General features: G+C 40.5%; 1 protein-coding gene across 1 annotated transcript in view; it reads left to right on the forward strand.

Moving 5' to 3' along the window:
• The window catches only part of LOC104608347 (uncharacterized), a 30,659-nt gene that overhangs the window by 907 nt on the left and 12,276 nt on the right, over positions 1–17,476 (forward strand). The window contains exons 3-4 of the mRNA XM_010274305.3: positions 6,508–6,605; positions 6,736–6,818. Of these exons, the coding sequence (XP_010272607.1) occupies positions 6,508–6,605; positions 6,736–6,818 (181 nt within the window). The remainder of the gene's footprint in view (positions 1–6,507; positions 6,606–6,735; positions 6,819–17,476) is intronic.

The raw sequence follows: 17,476 nt of genomic DNA on the forward strand, positions 1-17,476 counted from the left end.
TTGATGCTTGTGTTCCTCACGGGAGCAGCATGAATCATTAATATTACCTGATGCCGAGGTCCTACCTCCACGCTGGAGATTGTATGCATTCGTCATGACAATTGTGTATCTTTAATCCTTCAGTAAACAACTTCGGTAATTTTGGAATAGCAAAAGCGGGGGTAGAAATTTCCACAAAAAAAAAAAGAAAAGAAAAAAGCGAGGGTAGAACTATAAAACTCCATTTCTTCCTTTGTATAGGAGAGCAAATAAAAGATTGGGAGTCACTGCAGTTTTTAATGCACATATGAAGGACATGGATATGATCATTGTTGAAACCATAGCATCATGGGATTGATGAATCTTTTGACAGTAGACATGATAATAGATGGAAGGTCTGTTTGGATTAATAAAAGAATGACATGAAATCTAGTTGACATTTTATAAGGATGGAGTTCGTACTTAACCAATATGGCAAAATCCATAGGACTGTTAGAATGTGTCAAGCCAAGCCATTTAACATTTGGGGCTGTAATTTATCACCACGCTCCACAGCTGACATCTTGGCAACTCCCTGCTCTAAGTAGCCATTTCCATGATTTGAACCTGAAATGTGGGGTAATCTTTGATGACAATTATTATGTACTTAACCCATAAGCCAAAAGCCCTAGGACCGTTGCCGCATTTACTTTATGTTGGATGCATGTCCAATTAAGTAGATACATATTCACTCCATCAAAACTTGGCACCAAAATACTGAACACAGATTTCAGCATTTATCCCTGGAACATCTTTTGGGCTGCAAAATAATTTAGGGTCCTTTGGTTCGTGGACAGGACTGGAATTGGAATCACCTATTCCTGGCACCTATTTGGTTCAGTCGGAAATCTGAATCAGATTCTGATTGTTTCTGTTTGGTTCAACTAGAAGCCGGAACCGGGATCAGCCAAAATTTCCAATTTTGCCCATGTTAGAAGAAGAAAGAGGGTAGATTCCAAATTTTTGTTTGGCTGGGCCTTGGTTTGGAAGAAGAGGGAGAGAAAGAAGAGGGGAAGAAAGAAGAAAGGAGAGGGGAGGAAGAATAAGGATCTGCTAATACCGACTGCCAACATTATTAGCAGCTGTGGGGGTGACAGAGGGGAGGAGGAAGAGGGAGAGAAAGAAAGGGGGTGGAAGAAGAGAGAAGAGGGGAGAAAGAAGAGGAATGCCTGTAAAATGCTGAGGACTTGGTCTTACCTCGCCAGAGATACTGATCATTGGTGGCTAACTTGGATAGAGGAATGCCTGTAAAATGCTGAGGACTTGGTTGATTAGGGTTTTGGATTGAAGTGGTTTATTTATTTATTTTTTTGTCAAAAGAAAAAGAAGAATAGGGAGGCGGGGCAGAATGGCCATTCCCCCATAGGGGGAATCCCATTCCGCCTAGAATGGGAATGGGAATCCTATTCCGATCAACCAAACAGCTAGAACCAGAATGGGGGCCATTCCGATTTCAATTCCAGATGCATACTTCCTCAAACCAAACAGACCCTTAGAGGTCGAAGTTTATGGCTAGAGACATTATTTAGGGGGTCTTGACTAAGCTCCCCAATACAAAAAGTTATTTGGTGAATGTAGAGAGGTATATTTAGATTCTATGGAGAAATAGGTTAATTTTATAAGCCTCAAGTTAGTTTTAGGCCTCTATTTTACCTTTGAATTATTGTTATGCAGGAATTATAGAGAGCCTCTTGGACTCTTGAGTTAGTTTTGCATTTAGACTTTGGAGTTTCTATTAGAACTTTTTGCTTGATTTCATTTAGATTTTCTTTTTCACGAAGCTAGGTTTCAATTATAATCTAAATATTTTATTTTATTTTTTGAATAAGAAGAAATTTCATTAAAATGGAAAAGGGCACAAGAAATTCTTGACGAGATTTCTCCATAACAAAATGTGAAAACAAAACCACATTACACTAAACAAAGAACCTCTTTTTCAAAGTCAATATCCCCCAATATTCTAACTCAAAGATGATGATAGACTTGACTCTAAATCTCCTCTTTTCATTACTTTAAATTCATGATGAATTAGTACCCATTCCACAACTAATGAATGGATATGAACTACAATCCTTCTTCTTGACCTGTATTATCTTAAAAAAACTGCACTCATTTCTTTCCTTCCAAATACCCCAACATATTGCGAAGAGGAATGACTCAAGTATTTTATGTGCTATCCATCTTTTTTTTGATCAGCAAAAGAGAATTTTTATTAATTTAAAAACAGATTACAAGTACTTCCCAGAGTATAACAATATAGAAAGGTCCCAGAATACAATGATCATCAACCCTCTTTTAACACATCCAGCTACAGTTTTGCCCATTTATGTGCTATCCGTCTTTCTTCATAATTAGAAGTAAGTTCCGTCTTTATCACCACATTTATTTTTCAAAATGCTTATAGCGAGACATGAGCCCATGATCTTTTATTCATGCATATTGCCTTGTTACGATTAATCCTATGTGTGATATATATATATATATATATATATTACTAATGAGATATGTAACATACTGAACTTGCTAAGAATCTAAACATATATTTTCTTGATTACACCTTTGGTCAAAATACCATCTAAGTATCATCAGTCTTAACAAAGGGAAGGTATATCCCTTTGTAGCAGCCTTATTGGCTTATCATGAATACAGTGTCTATCAAATTCTATGTGCTTGGTTTTATTGTGTTGAATCAGATGGATTATTGTCTATTATTCTGGGCTTCTTGCCTTAATGTCAAAGTATAGATTCATCTTACCATCTACAATCAGCTCAAGTTCTTGTAAGGTCTTCAGCCAAAAGAGTACACCATGTGACTGGGTTGAGCAACAATTGAATGCTTCTTACTTCTTTAAGGCATTGAATTCCTAACAATAAAGTTGCAATTCCAAGAAGTATACCTCTTATCATCCATTGAATAGAACATGCTCTTTGAAATTCAATCATTTTATGAGAGGGGTAAAACAGTTGTCTAGGGAATTCAGGACAACTTTCAAGTTCAACTGGATTCAGAGATCAACCAACAATATGGTTGATACTTTGGCAAGACAAGGAGTGAATAGAAATCTTGGGCTAGCAAGCATGAGAACATGGGTTTGAATCTGAGAGCGGCCACTATGTGCAAAAAATTGCCAAAGGTTAGGACCGTATCCAGTCTGTTTGTATTCTGAATAGGGCGGCTTATCTTACCCAGCCCTTCAAACTGATATTTATATTAGGGCAACATTAAAAATATAAGATTACAACTTTGCCCCCATTAGTAAGAGATGGGGTAACTCAAAATAAGGAATCCTAGGCCCATTAACACTTAATAACAGAAGTATAGCCCAACAAGAAACAGGAAGGCATAACATAAATGGGTCGAGGCCCACACTGTTAGGTCTCACAACACTCCCCCTCAAGCTGAGCATAGATGTCCATCATTCCCAGCTTGCATACCAAGTCTCCAAATCTGGTTTTAGCAAGTCCCTTAGTGAATGCATCAGCAACCTGTCTTGTAGATGGCATGCAAGGAGTACATAACTCTCTAGACACAATCCTTTTTTTCACAAAGTGTCTATCAATTTCAATGTGTTTGGTCCTATCATGCTGAACAAGATTATTAGCAATATTTATTGTAGCTTGATTGTCGCAATAGAGCTTCAAGGGTCCTGACATTGTGATTCCAAATTCCTTTTGGAGTATCCTGATCCAAAGAAGTTCAGCCACAATTTGTGCCATTGCCCGGTGTTCATCTTCAACACTTGACTGAGCTACCATGGTTTGTTTCTTGCTTCTCCAGTCCAGGTTACAAGATTTCTACCTACAAATGTGCAATATCTAGTTGTAGACCTCCTGTCTCTAGCTGATCCAGCCCAATCAGCATCAGTATAGGTTTCAACATTAAGTTTTTCATGCTTCTTAAATAACAACCCTTTTCCAGGACATGTCTTCAAGTACCTTAATATTCTCTCCACTGCCTTCATTTGTACAACTCGGGGAGCATGCATAAATTGACTAACAACATGGACAACATAAGCAATATTGGGTCTAGTGAATGATAGATAGAGAAGTTTACCCATAAGTCATTCATCAAAAAAAAAAGTTTACCCACAAGTTGTTGATATCTTTCCTTGTCTAGGTAAAGGTCCTCATCCTTTTCCTACAATCTATGGTTTTGTTCAATAGGAGTCTCACTAGGCCTGCTACCTAATTTTCTTGTCTCCTTCAGGAGGTCAAAGGATCCTTAGACTTGGCACCTCTATTTCCAAGAAGTACCTTAGAGGTCCCAAGTCCTTTATCTCAAACTCAGAGGCCAAAAAGTTCTCAAGTTTTCTGATCTCTTCTGGATCATTTCTTGTTACCAGTCACCACCATGTCATCCACATAAACAATCAATGCTGTCAGTTTCTCTCCATTTCTTCTATGGAATAGTATGTGATTAGCATTGGCTTTGATAGTATCCCACAGTCTTCATTGCCTTGCATAATCTTTCAAACCAAGCCCTAGGTGATTGCCATATGGGGCTCTCCTCAATCTGCATACTTTTCCATTCATGTTATAACCTGCTGGAGGATCCATATAAATCTCCTCTTGAAGATCCCCATTCAAAAAGGCATTCTCGACATCCAACTAGTGCAATTCCCAATTGTAGTTGGCTGCTAGAGACAGTAATATCTGTTTGGCTTCTTGTCCTTCCTCAAGGATGCTGGTTTAAGGTGTGGATGGAGAATCCAGCAAGTATCCTTAGTATGCCTCTCTCCCCCACAATGTGAACACTTCAAGTTCTTCTTATCAGTCCCTTTTCCACCCTTAGAGCTGTTGGAAACAAGAGCTGTCTGCTCACTAGGTTGAAATGGAACACCAATTCCCATTTCTTTCCCTCTCATCTCCTCATTCCTTATCAGGTAAAACACATGATGCAGACCTGGAAGTTCATCTCTCCCCAAAATTTGAGCTCTAATGCATTCATATGAATGGTCCAAACCAGCTAAAAACTTGAATATTTTTCCTTCTTTAATTTGCTTGTCATGCCTTTATTTGTCATTGGTTCTGTTCCACTCAAGGACTAAATGATGATCAAGTTCTTCCCATAAGCCTTCTAATGTAGCAAAATAAGTTGCTACAGTCATGTCCCCTTGAGTCAAACTAAAGATGTCTTGATTCAGCCTATAAATCCTTGCTATATTTTTCTTTCCACTATAAGTGTTGTACAATTTATCCCAAATCTTGTGGGCTGTTGTATAATACTGAACAATCCTCACAATTTTGGGAGTCATAGAAGTCATCAACCATGACATCATAGTTGCATTTTCCCTACACCAAGTCCTATAACTTGGTTCATCTTCCTTGAGTTCCTTAATCTTCCCATCGATGTAGCCTTGTAGTCCATGACTCCCTATGGACCATCTTGCTGAAATGGTCCATTCCCTATAGTTGTATTCATCTAGCTTCACATTAGTAATCTGAACCATAAGGTTTCCAAGGTGAATAACATTGTCAACAGTCCTAGAACCTCCAGAGGATACCTCACTAGTCCTAGAAGACATTATGAACTCACTCAAAGCAATACCGTGTAGCAAGTAGTCAACTATTTCATGTAGAGATTTCATAGCAGTTGACTACTATCAGTATTCTGTTTCTAGTAGTTGACTACTACACGGAGAGATTTCCTAGTAGTCGACTACTACCTCAACAGAACCAAAAAAGCAGCAAGTAGAACGGGTCTAATAGCACTTCCCTTTACTCAAGCTTCGCAAACAAGCTTGGCTGGACTGTAAACTAATCTCCTGGACTGTTACTACTTGAAGTCCTGTTGCTAAACCTGTTAAATAGGTCTTTCTGGTAGTCCATACGACTACTTCACAGTTTCTTGCCCTACCTGGGCATACCAGCAACTAACCTGGGTCTCCTTGGAGTTTTTCCAAGGATAAAACCCAAAAAACTTCAGCCAACCATGATCAGCAGTAGAACTCCTTGTTAATCCAACAATAAAAGAGAAAACTTAAGACGAAAGATGGGGTGAAGAAGATAGGTAAGCAGGATGAGATCGGCTTAATGCTCTGATACCATGTTTGTATTTTGAAATTTGGAATTGGGTGGCTTATATTAGGGCAACATTAAAAATATAAGATTACAACTTTACCCCCCATTAGAAAGAGATGGAGTAACTCAAAATAAGGAATCCCAGGCCCATTAACACTTAATAACAGAAGTATAGCCCAACAAGAAATAGGAAATCATAACATAAATGGGCCAAGGCCCACATTGTTAGGCCGCACAACATAGTCTACCCCTCCCAAGTCCCAAGACCCAGTTAGCTGGGACCAACATTAGGTAATGGCCTGTATTGGGAACTTGCCTCCCAGGGTGGAAGAATGTGATATAAAAGCAAAAATTTAGAATCAAAGGGGTGAGTATCAGGGGTTAGCTTCTCCATGCATTTTTCAGTCCTTACCACTATCAGCAAGTTTGGCCTTTTATTTACCACTAATATTTTCATGAATTGGTTAGGTATATTGAAGAAAATTATTCTAAAATCCGTGATGTTGAACGAGAGCTGGCAAATCTCTCACTGGAGTTGAAACTCACAGCTGGACCTAAGAAAGCAGGTAGTGGAATAATAGTTCTATACAATTAAAAAATGATATTAGTTCTATTTCTGTTTTATCCTTCATTTGTCTACTTCTATATGTACAACTAAACTTACTAGTTTCTGTTTTTGTATTACATGGAATTAAGCACTTGAGCACTTGCGAAAGAAAATAGAGATGTCAACTGAGAGAATACGTGTTGCTAAATTGAAGGAAGAACAAGCACGCAAGGTCTGTAACACTTACTTTGGTCAAGTTGAACCATGCTTGCTAGAGATAATTATTTTCCCCTAAAGGAAGTTCTTTAAAGATAATAAATTCTATCTGGAAAACTTTCTCTTGATTATCATAAATTTGATTTTTTATGAGTAATCCACAAATCTTTATTAATACATGAGAAAATATGTAACAAATAGGATCCAAACAAGCAATCCAAAAGAATTTCCATTTTATCACCATCTACACCCAAAACTGCCAGACAATTAAAAAAAAAATCACTTTTTAAATGTTTTCTTTAACTCCTTCAGCATCAAAGCTAATCCCATCAATATACTATAATCATCCATACACATTCAAGAGAAGGGCCTTTCCATATTTTCTAAATTCTATGTTTCCTCTTCTCCCCAGGAAAAAAATGTTAAAAAAAAACAGACAACAAAGGGAGCCATGACCCGTAACACTGTCCCTTCGGAAGCCAATAGGATAACCAGGTCAATAGAGAAGAATGGAACGCATATTGAAAGGATACAGCCAATCCATGCCAAAAGAAACAGAGAAGATTTCCCATAAGTAGAAATAAGGATGCACTGAAGGAATAAGTGATCCAATGATTTCTCTATCTGCAAAAAACCATACCTATTAAGGATTGGAATGCCTCAGTTACTTTGACAGTTGATTCCAGGGGTCTTGTCAAGGAAAACCAGCCACATGAAGACTTTAACTGTTGGAGGAATCCAATAACTCCAAATGCAATCGTCATTACAAACTATGAAGTCCCTTAGCCATGAAAAGTTGCACCAAAAGACCTTTGATTTCTTTCAAATGCTCTTATCTCTCTGATTGGGCTAAACTGACAACACCTTCCGGCTTCTGAAGCAAGAATATGTACTTCATCTCTCTACTCAGGAGTCAGGAGAAGTCTTCTAAATAGTGAAGACCAAACAATTCTGCCTCAGACAGACAAGAAAATCCATCACTCTATCAAATGGAGATGAGTCCTTGGAAAGGTGAGGACAAGGAGAAATCCAAACACCTACACTTCTCTGGGTATCCTCCCAAAATCTAACTTTTGAACCATCTATCACTATGAAGCCTATAAGAGCATTGTATTCATCAGTCTTTCAGATACTTCTCAAGAAATTAACACCATAGGATAAAAAAAAAGTTGTCAAAGCCCAACTGAACTCATTTTTCCATATTTGGCAGTAATTATCCTCCTCCATGAAGATGCATTTTCCCTTGGGAATCCCCAAAGCCACTTCCCTAGAGGAGCTTTGTTAAAAAAACTCATCCTTCTGAAGCCAAAACCACTGACATATTAGGGCAACAAATTCACTTCTGTTTGACGAAGGGAAGATTTCTTTCATCCACTCTACCATTTCTTAAGAAGCTTATTGTTTTTTTATTGTTTCCATCCACTTAATAACTAAGGTTGATAGTGATATTTCTTCTTTTTTTCTTCAGTCATGTCCACAATCTAGTCTGACAATTTGTTAAGTAACTAGGCAATTTAGGCAGCATTTGGTAACTTTTCAATGGATAACCTTATTAAATGCTGCCTTTAGCCAATATGACTCACTGGTTTAGGATAAATTAATCAAATATCATCATTTGTTTTTGATAATTGAAATAATTTTATTAATCAGCAATAGACAATAGTACAAAGTCTCCAAGGAAAGGCACGAGTTGCAACCTCTCCGGGCTAGTTAAGTACAAATTTCCAAATTAATAGCAACTTACATAGAAGCACAAAAAAGATCTTCCCTAGAAACCCCCTGTTTGGCTAAAGCATCAGCCAAAGAATTAGTAGACCTATTAACCCATTTTACCTCTGTAGGTTTTTAAGACTGTTCAGTCTTGATCACTAAGAGATTTCAGGTTCGATGAGAAGAGAAAGTGAAGAAGATGTAGAAGAAAGAGTGATGGAAGAGTAATAGAACACAGATTTTGAGGAGAAGAACAGAATGTCAATATTCTGCCGCCGCCGCTTTAAGTTAATATATATAGGTTATGCTAGTTACATGAAAGGACATATCTACCCTTGGTGTTTACATCATAACTGCTAACAAATAACAAACAATATAAAACTGAAACTAGAAATAACAGAATAGCAAAATAACCACAGCTGTGACTAGATACATTCTACCCTACGAACAGAGTGGGACCACAGCTGTGGGGCCCACATCAATTTCTCTACACTTCCCCTCAAGTTGGGAGTATATGTTCATCATTCTCAACTTGGATAGATCCGCCTCGAGCTTCTTTCTTGATACGGCTTTAGTAAGAATGTCTGCTAGTTGCATACTGGATGTGATGTAAGGGAGGCATACTTCTTGAGATGAGACCCTCTCTCGCACAAAATGGCTGTCAACTTCAATGTGTTTGGTTCTGTCATGTTGTACTGGATTATTTGCTATATTAATGGCGGCTTGATTATCACAGTATAGCATCAGGGGCTTCTCATACTCAATACCCAACTCCTCAAGTAGAGATCTTAGCCATAGGATTTCAGCCACTCCATTGGCCATGGACCTGTATTCTGCTTCAGCACTTGACCGGGAGACAACACTTTGTTTCTTACTTCTCCAGGAGACAAGGTTTCCTCCCACAAGGGCACAATATCCCGAGGTAGACCTTCTGTCATCAACACTCCTAGCCCAATCTGCATCAGTATAAACCTTCACCTTCATGTGATTGTTGTTCTTGAAAAGTATACCCCTACCTGGGCATCTCTTCAAGTAGGCTAAGATTCTTTTTGCCGCAAGAAGATGTGTGGTTCTAGGAGAATGCATGTACTGACTAACAACACTAACAGCATAAGTAATATCTGGCCGAGTGAGGCAGAGATATAGGAGCTTTCCTACTAGTTGCTGGAACATTACTTTGTCTTCAAGAAGCTCCCCACTCTCGGCACTAATCCTGTGATTCTGCTCAATTGGTGTATCTGCAGGCTTGACACCTAACTTTCTAGTTTCTGTCAACAGGTCCAGGACATATTTCCTTTGAGATATAAAGATCCCCTGTTTGGATCTAGCAACCTCAATACCCAAAAAATACCAGAGTACACCAAGGTCCTTCACCTCAAATTCTTGGTGAAGAAGCTGTTTAAGAGACTCAATCTCATGGCTATCATTCCCTGTGACCACAATATCATCAACATATACCGCCAACAGTGTCAAAGAGGACTCCACCCTCTTGATGAATCGGGTATGATCTGACTGGGCCTGTACATATCCAAACTTCACAAGTGCTAGTCTGAATCTATCGAACCAAGCCCTAGGTGACTGTTTCAAACCATACAAAGCTTTGTTGAGCCGGCAAACCTTCTTATCTACTTCTGCATCATAGAATCCAGGAGGCAAACCCATGTAAACTTCTTCCTGCAGATCTCCATTCAGAAAGGCATTTTTCACGTCCATTTGGTATAAAGGCCAAGTGTGACTTGCTGTAAGGGACAAGAGAACTCGAATAGTAGTCATCTTGGCTACCGGTGCAAATGTCTCCAAGTAATCTATGCCATAAGTCTGTGTAAACCCTCTTGCAACTAACCGAGCTTTATACCTCTCAATAGATCCATCTGCATTATGCTTCACCATAAATACCCATCTGCATCCAACTGGTTTCTTTCCTTTTGGCAAATCAACCACCTCCCAGGTGTTGTTCTTTAACAGAGCATCCATCTCAACTTGTATTGCATCTTTCCATTCAGGGACGGATAGGGCTTCTTGCACTGTTCTTGGAATAGGGACATTGGAAATGGAGCTAAGGTAGGACCTGTAGGTAGGAGATAGGCGATCATAGGATAAAAAATAGGAAATATAGTGGGCTGTGGATGTGGTACAATGTCATTTCTCTTTACGGACTGCAATTGGAAGGTCAAGATCATCTGTAGGGGAAGTTTCTGTGGGCTCTAGGACTGAAGTATTTGGACCTAGAGCTGCAGATGAGATTGGAGCTGGTCTGGACTGCTGATGATCAGGATCAACCTGCCTGCACCGCCTATGATAAACCCTCAACTCCTGATCTCTCTGACCACCCTCACCATTGCAGTTTTCATCACCCAATGGAATAGGTAAAGGAACTGCCCCACTCTCACTGCTCTCCCCATGAAGACAAGAACTCAAACCCCCACTCTCACTACTCTCCCTCTGAGGGGCAACCCGAGGATAATAGGGTGTCCCCTCAAAGAAAGTGACATCCATGGAGACAAACTTCCTCCCGGAGACAGGATCATAACAGCAATAACCCTTTTGAGTTTGTGCATAACCAAGGAATATGCATTTGGAGGCTTTGGGTTCGAACTTGGAGGGATGGGGTCCGAGAAGCTGAATAGGGATATTGGAAGTAAACATGGGGCTTCTAGCCACTTTCAAAATGTGCCTATTCTTCCTCTCGGCAATTCCATTCTGTTGAGGTGTATGAGGGCAAGAGCTCTGGTGGATAGCCCCATGATGAAGAAGATAAGATGTCAATGATTTAGCAAAGTATTCCTTCGCGTTATCAGATCGAAGAACTTTGATCTTGGCATCAAACTGGGTTAGGATCATTTGGTGAAAATTTTGGGTCAGGGAAGGTACCTCATCTCGTGAACGCATGAGATAAACCCAATAAAAGCGGGTATGGTCATCAACAAATAACAAAAAATATCTGTACCCATCCATGGAAGGGATATGATAAGGCCCCCAAACGTCAGTATGCACAATATCAAAAAAATTATCACTCCTTTTATTACTCAATAAATAAGACTTTCTACAATGCTTAGCAAACTCACAACTTTCACACTGTAGCTGAGACAACTCAATAGACTCAAATAAAGTAGGAAACAGACTCTGTAAAGATCGAAAAGACAAACGACCTAATCGGTTATGCCAAAGCATAACCGAACTCACACTCTGAGAAACAAAAGACAACTTCTCTACTGACTCTCCTTGACGGAACCGCTCCCCGAGCAGATAGATCCCATTCATCTCACGGCCAATCCTAATCACCTTCTGCGTCTCTAAGTCCTGAAAAACACATCAGTCAGGGAAGAAGGTTACTGAGCAGTTCATATGCTTGGTAATATTACTGACTGAAAGAAGGTTAGTATCAAGCTTAGGCACATGCAAAACAGATGATAGGGAGATAGTATCTGAAAACTTGATGTCACCCTTCCCAGAAATAGGAACCAGGGAGCCATCAGCAATAGATACCTTATCCCTACCAGAAGACAAATGGTAAGTAGTAAACAGTGAAGGCAAGCTAGTCATGTGATTAGATGCACCTGAGTCAATTACCCAACAAAGTTCAGTAGTACCTGGAGCTGAGGCATGATAGGCTGAAGCTCGAATACCTGAATGGGTGAAGGCAGATGTGACAGGGGCTGATGGAGGCTGCGGTGGCTGAGCTGAATTTCCAACCTCCTTTTCTAGTATTAGGGCAGCTCGAACTGTAGCTAAGGTCTCCAAAGATGTTCCTTTTGTGCCAGATGAGGATGCTGAATCAGTGTTCATGGCTACATGAGCAGTGCCCTTCTTGTTTCTTAATTTCGCAAGAACCAAGTGGGGATGCAGTTTCCAATATGTCTCTTTTGTATGTTTGGGTTTCTTACAATGTTCACATGCTACATCCTTCTTGTCTTCCTTCCTCCTGTCCTTCTCTGAATCACCCCCTGATTTGGGTGTAGCCGCTACAAAGGCTGATATGGGTTGCATCATAACCTTCCTTCTGGTTTCTTCACTGTGTACAAATGAGTAAGCCTGAGAGAGAGTCACACTGTCTCTAGTCAAAATCTGCTACCTCACAATATCATATTCTGAGTTCAGTCCCGCCAGGAAGTCAAATACTCTGTTTGTCTCGATGTGCTTTCTATGGGTTTGAGCATCTTTGGGAATCTCCCACTCAAGAGTCTCTAAGTGATCAATCTCATGCCACAGGGACTTCAAGGTAGAGAAATAGGCCGATACCGGTTTCTCTCCTTGTTTAAGGGTGTTCACCTCACATTTCAATTCATATGCTCTGGCAACATTAAGGGGTTGGGAGTAAGTTTCTTTCATAACATCCCATATCTCCTTAGCTGTCTTTGCCCACAAATAATTCTGGCTAATATGAGGCTGCATAGAATTACACAGCCATGTCATAACCAAGTAGTTTTCTTGCATCCACTTGGTATATGTCGGGTCTCCCTTGGAAGGTTCTTTCATATCTCCCAGGAGGTACCCTAATTTACCTCTTCCACCAATAGCCATCATGGTTGATTCGGCCCATTCCAAATAGTTTGATCCATCAAACTTTACGGTCATAATTTGACCACCCATCTCAGAAATACCACCATAACTGGTGTTCCCAAGACTGCCTTCTGCCTGAATTTTAGACTCCATTTCTGTCAAGTATCAAAACAGTACTTGAATCACCAATCACAATCAAAACAGTATAGGCCTGATCTGTATCTCAGTGTATGTGCACAAAACCGAAGTAATTCTGATCTGAAACTAACTAGCCAACACAACAGTAGCTGTCCGTAGATCTCTAACCCCCTTAGAACTCTGAGAACAGCTTTAAAACAAAACTGATATGCTAGGGTTTTAATCAGTTAGGGTTTTAATCAGTCTTGAAAGGAAGCAACTCAGTTGCACAGTCCAAACTATATAGATGAGCTTGCAGTAGGGTTTTAATCAGTCCTGAAAGGAAGCAATTCAGTCGCACAGTCCAAACTGTATAGATGGGCTTGCAGTAGGGTTAATAAGAAACCCTAGAATCTGATCGGACCTACCAATCAACTTAAGAGTAGCTCTAGGTAGATCACAGGGTTCAGTCAACCACTAGGGCTTGCCGCAGATCACTTTCAAACCCTAGAGTAGAGAGAAACACAGTTCGGTCCAGGGTTTGCTATAAAACCCTAGGAAATCGAAGAGAGAAAGAGCTAGAATGGTTCGGCCTTCCCCTCCAGATAGGTCCAACCTATCTTCTCTGAAAGAACTTCTATTAAAAAGTAAACAACTTACAAGGAAAAAATAGTTCGCTGCCTTCTAGGGTTACCTGAACCCTAGTCTTCTCTGATCCTTCTTGACCACCAACACTCTGCAACCCTAGCAAGTTTCCAACAGCTGCTAGTACCTCTGGTGATCTCCAAGAATCAGTCTGCGAACTCCTCCTTTTTAGCTTTCAGTCCTAGGAGATTCTCATGTGGTCGGCTGGTATTAGACCCACATGAAAAACCCTAACTTGGCTTTGATACCATGTAGGTTTTCAAGACTGCTATTCAGTCTTGATCACTAAGAGATTTCAGGTTCGATGAGAAGAGAAAGTGAAGAAGATGTAGAAGAAAGAGTGATGGAAGAGTAATAGAACACAGATTTTGAGGAGAACAGAATTGAAAGCTAAATTACTATAGCCGAAGTAGCAGAAAAGAGAAGAAGAAGAAGAAGAAGAAGAAGAAGAGATGCTGGAATGTCGAACTCCTCTGCTCAGTCGACAGTACTATTATTTATATTATGGTGTAGTACAATGATACAGGAAGTTACTAGAATGCCCCTGATTAGTGATGGGACACCCAGACAACTTAAAACATTAAACAGGATTAGGCCCATTAACAAAGGCCCAGTACAGGACAACTTAAACTTAAGTATAGGCTAATAAGAACTCTTACCAACCGAATACTCATACATACAAAGACTTCAATCCAACACTCCCCCTCAAGCTAAGCATGGATATCAATCATGTTTAGCTTGCCAAGCATGTCCCTAAACTTTGCTGTTGCCAGCCCTTTAGTCAGTACATCCGCAATTTGCATCTCAGATGGAGTATAAGGCACACAGAGTTCACCCGAGACAATTCTTTCTCTAACAAAGTGCCGATCAATCTCAATATGTTTTGTCCTATCATGCTGCACGGGATTGTTGGCAATGTTGATGGCAGCTTTATTGTCACAATACAGCCTGAGAGGACCTTCAGCCTTAATGCCAAGTTCATTAAAAAGAGTTCTGAGCCATAAGAGTTCAGGAACCCCGTGGGCCATAGCTCGATACTCTGCTTCTGCACTTGATCTAGCCACTACATTCTGCTTCTTACTGCGCCATGTGACCAGGTTTCCTCCCACAAATGTACAGTAACTCGAGGTTGACTTCCTGTCTCCAACAGACCCAGCCCAATCTGCATCAGTGTAGGCTTCAATTTCAATTCTATTGTTTTTCCTGAAGAGAATTCCCTTCCCTGGGCAAGTCTTCAAGTACCTGAGAATCCTTTCAACTGCTTTCATATGAGGAATCTTTGGAGAGTGCATAAATTGACTGACAACATGCACAGCATAAGCAATATCTGGCCGAGTGAGGGATAAGTATATCAGCTTCCCTACCAATTTTTGGTATCTCTCTTTATCACAGTAGTCCTCCCCTACTGATTCCTGCAGGCCATGGTTCTGTTCTATTGGAGTATCTGCTGGCCTGCACCCCATCATGCCTGTTTCCTCTAGGAGGTCAAGAACATACTTCCGCTGATATATGTAGATTCCCTCTCTTGACCTGGCAACTTCAATCCCAAGAAAATATCTCAAATGACCCAAGTCTTTGATCTCAAATTCAGAAGCTAGAAACTCCTTCAGTCTTTTTATCTCTTCCAAGTCATTCCCGGTAATTACCATATCATCCACATAAACAATGAGTGCAGTAAGTTTGCTATCCTGTCTCCTTATGAACAAGGTATGGTTGCACCACTCTGAGTGTACCCCACTTTCTTCATGGCCCCACAGAGCCTCTCAAACCATGCACGGGGAGATTGTTTCAACCCATATAATGCTTTCCTCAGTTTGCACACCTTTCTACTAAAGTCATAGCCTGGTGGAGGTTCCATAAATACCTCTTCATGAAGGTCACCATTTAAGAAGGCATTCTTCACATCTAGCTGATGAAGTTCCCATGAAAAATTTGCTGCTAGTGACAATAGAACCCGAATTGTGTTGAGCTTTGCTACCGGGGCAAAGGTTTCTTTGTAGTCAATCCCTTCTTTTTGAGTAAACCCCTTTGCCACAAGTCTGGCCTTGTACCTTTCAATGGACCCGTCCTCCCTGTGCTTTACAGTAAACACCCACTTGCACCCAACAGTGGTCTTCCCCTCTGGCAGATCCACTAATTCCCAAGTTCTTGCTTTCATTAGGGCTTTCATCTCTTCATTCATAGCTTCTTTCCACCTTGGATCAGACACAGCCTCTGAGTACCTAGAAGGAACACGCGCAGAGGAAAGAGCAGACACAAAGGAGTGATAGGCAGGAGATAAATGTGAGTAAGAAACAAAATCAGCAATGGGGTGCTGGGTGGTGCAAGAGCGGATAGGCTTACGGAGAGCAATAGGAAGATCCAAATCAGAAGTATGAGAGTTGAAATTACCTTGGATTGTAGAGACAGATTGATCCGAGTCCAACTGGTTGTTGTCATGAGGTTGAGGACCCCTTTTTCTTCTGTTGTATGTAAGTATCTCTTTTTGTTGCCTACTGGAGCCTTCAAGAACATCTGCAGCATCAGGAAAGGTAACCGACACAGTGGGAGCCTCACTGGGTTGACCCGGAATGTCACAACAAGTGGGAGGAGAGGAAGGAAGACCCGAGGCAGATAGGGGAACAAAAAAGGAGGGAGAATGAGAATCCTCTTCCATCCCACTAGTCTCCCCCTGAAGAGGATTCTGAGAAGACTGAAAATAGGGTTGAGACTCAAAGAACACCACATCTCTGGTGACATACTTTCTCTTGGAGACAGGGTCATAACACTTGTAACCCTTTTGTGTAGGAGAGTACCCCAAGAATATTCCCTTTGTAGCCTTAGGATCCAGCTTAGTCTTCTTTGGATCCTTCACATGTATGAAACATATACAGCCAAAGACCCGAGGAGGAAGGGGAAAGTCTGGAAGAGTGGGGCACAAAACAGAGAAAGGGGTTTTCATACCCAACACCTTAGATGGCATCCGGTTTATCAGATATGATGCAGAAAGTACAGCTTGAGACCAGTATTGCTTGGGGACTTTGTGTTGGAATAGTAAAGCTCGAGCTGTTTCCAATAGATGTCTATTCTTGCGCTCAGCAACCCCATTCTGCTAAGGAGTATAAGCACAGGATGACTGATGTAGTATGCCAGCATCTTCCAGGAATAAGTTCAAGGATTTTTCAAAGTATTCAGCAGCATTGTCTGACCTGAATTGCTTAATCTTCTTATTAAACTGTGTTTCAATCATCTTGCAAAATGCCATGGTTATCTGTGGTACTTCATCCCGTCCTTTTAACAGGTAGATCCATGTACAACGAGAGTAGTGGTCAATAAAACTGATAAAGTACCGGAAGCCATCAAAGGAAACAATGGGTGAAGGGCCCCAGACATCAGAATGAACCAAATCAAAAGGAGCGCAAATTTCATTGCTGGAAATTGGATACACAGTTCTACATTGTTTTGACATTTGACATACTTCATAGGTTAGACTCTGACTTGGAATGCCCTTAAACAATTCGGAAAACAACATTTCTAATGAGGAGAAAGACACATGACTTAGCCTAGCATGCTAAAGATGCAGCTTAGCTATTGACTCCACACTTTCCGGATTACTAGCAGTAGATGCTTGTAAGGCTGAGCTGATGTCTGCATCAAGGTAGTAGAGGCCTCCATACTCATGACCGCACCCAATCGTTCTCCTTGTCAATCTGTCCTGGAAGA

The sequence above is a fragment of the Nelumbo nucifera genome, chromosome 6, assembly GCF_055504915.1.
Source record: "Nelumbo nucifera cultivar China Antique chromosome 6, China Antique-T2T, whole genome shotgun sequence".
NCBI lineage: Eukaryota > Viridiplantae > Streptophyta > Magnoliopsida > Proteales > Nelumbonaceae > Nelumbo > Nelumbo nucifera.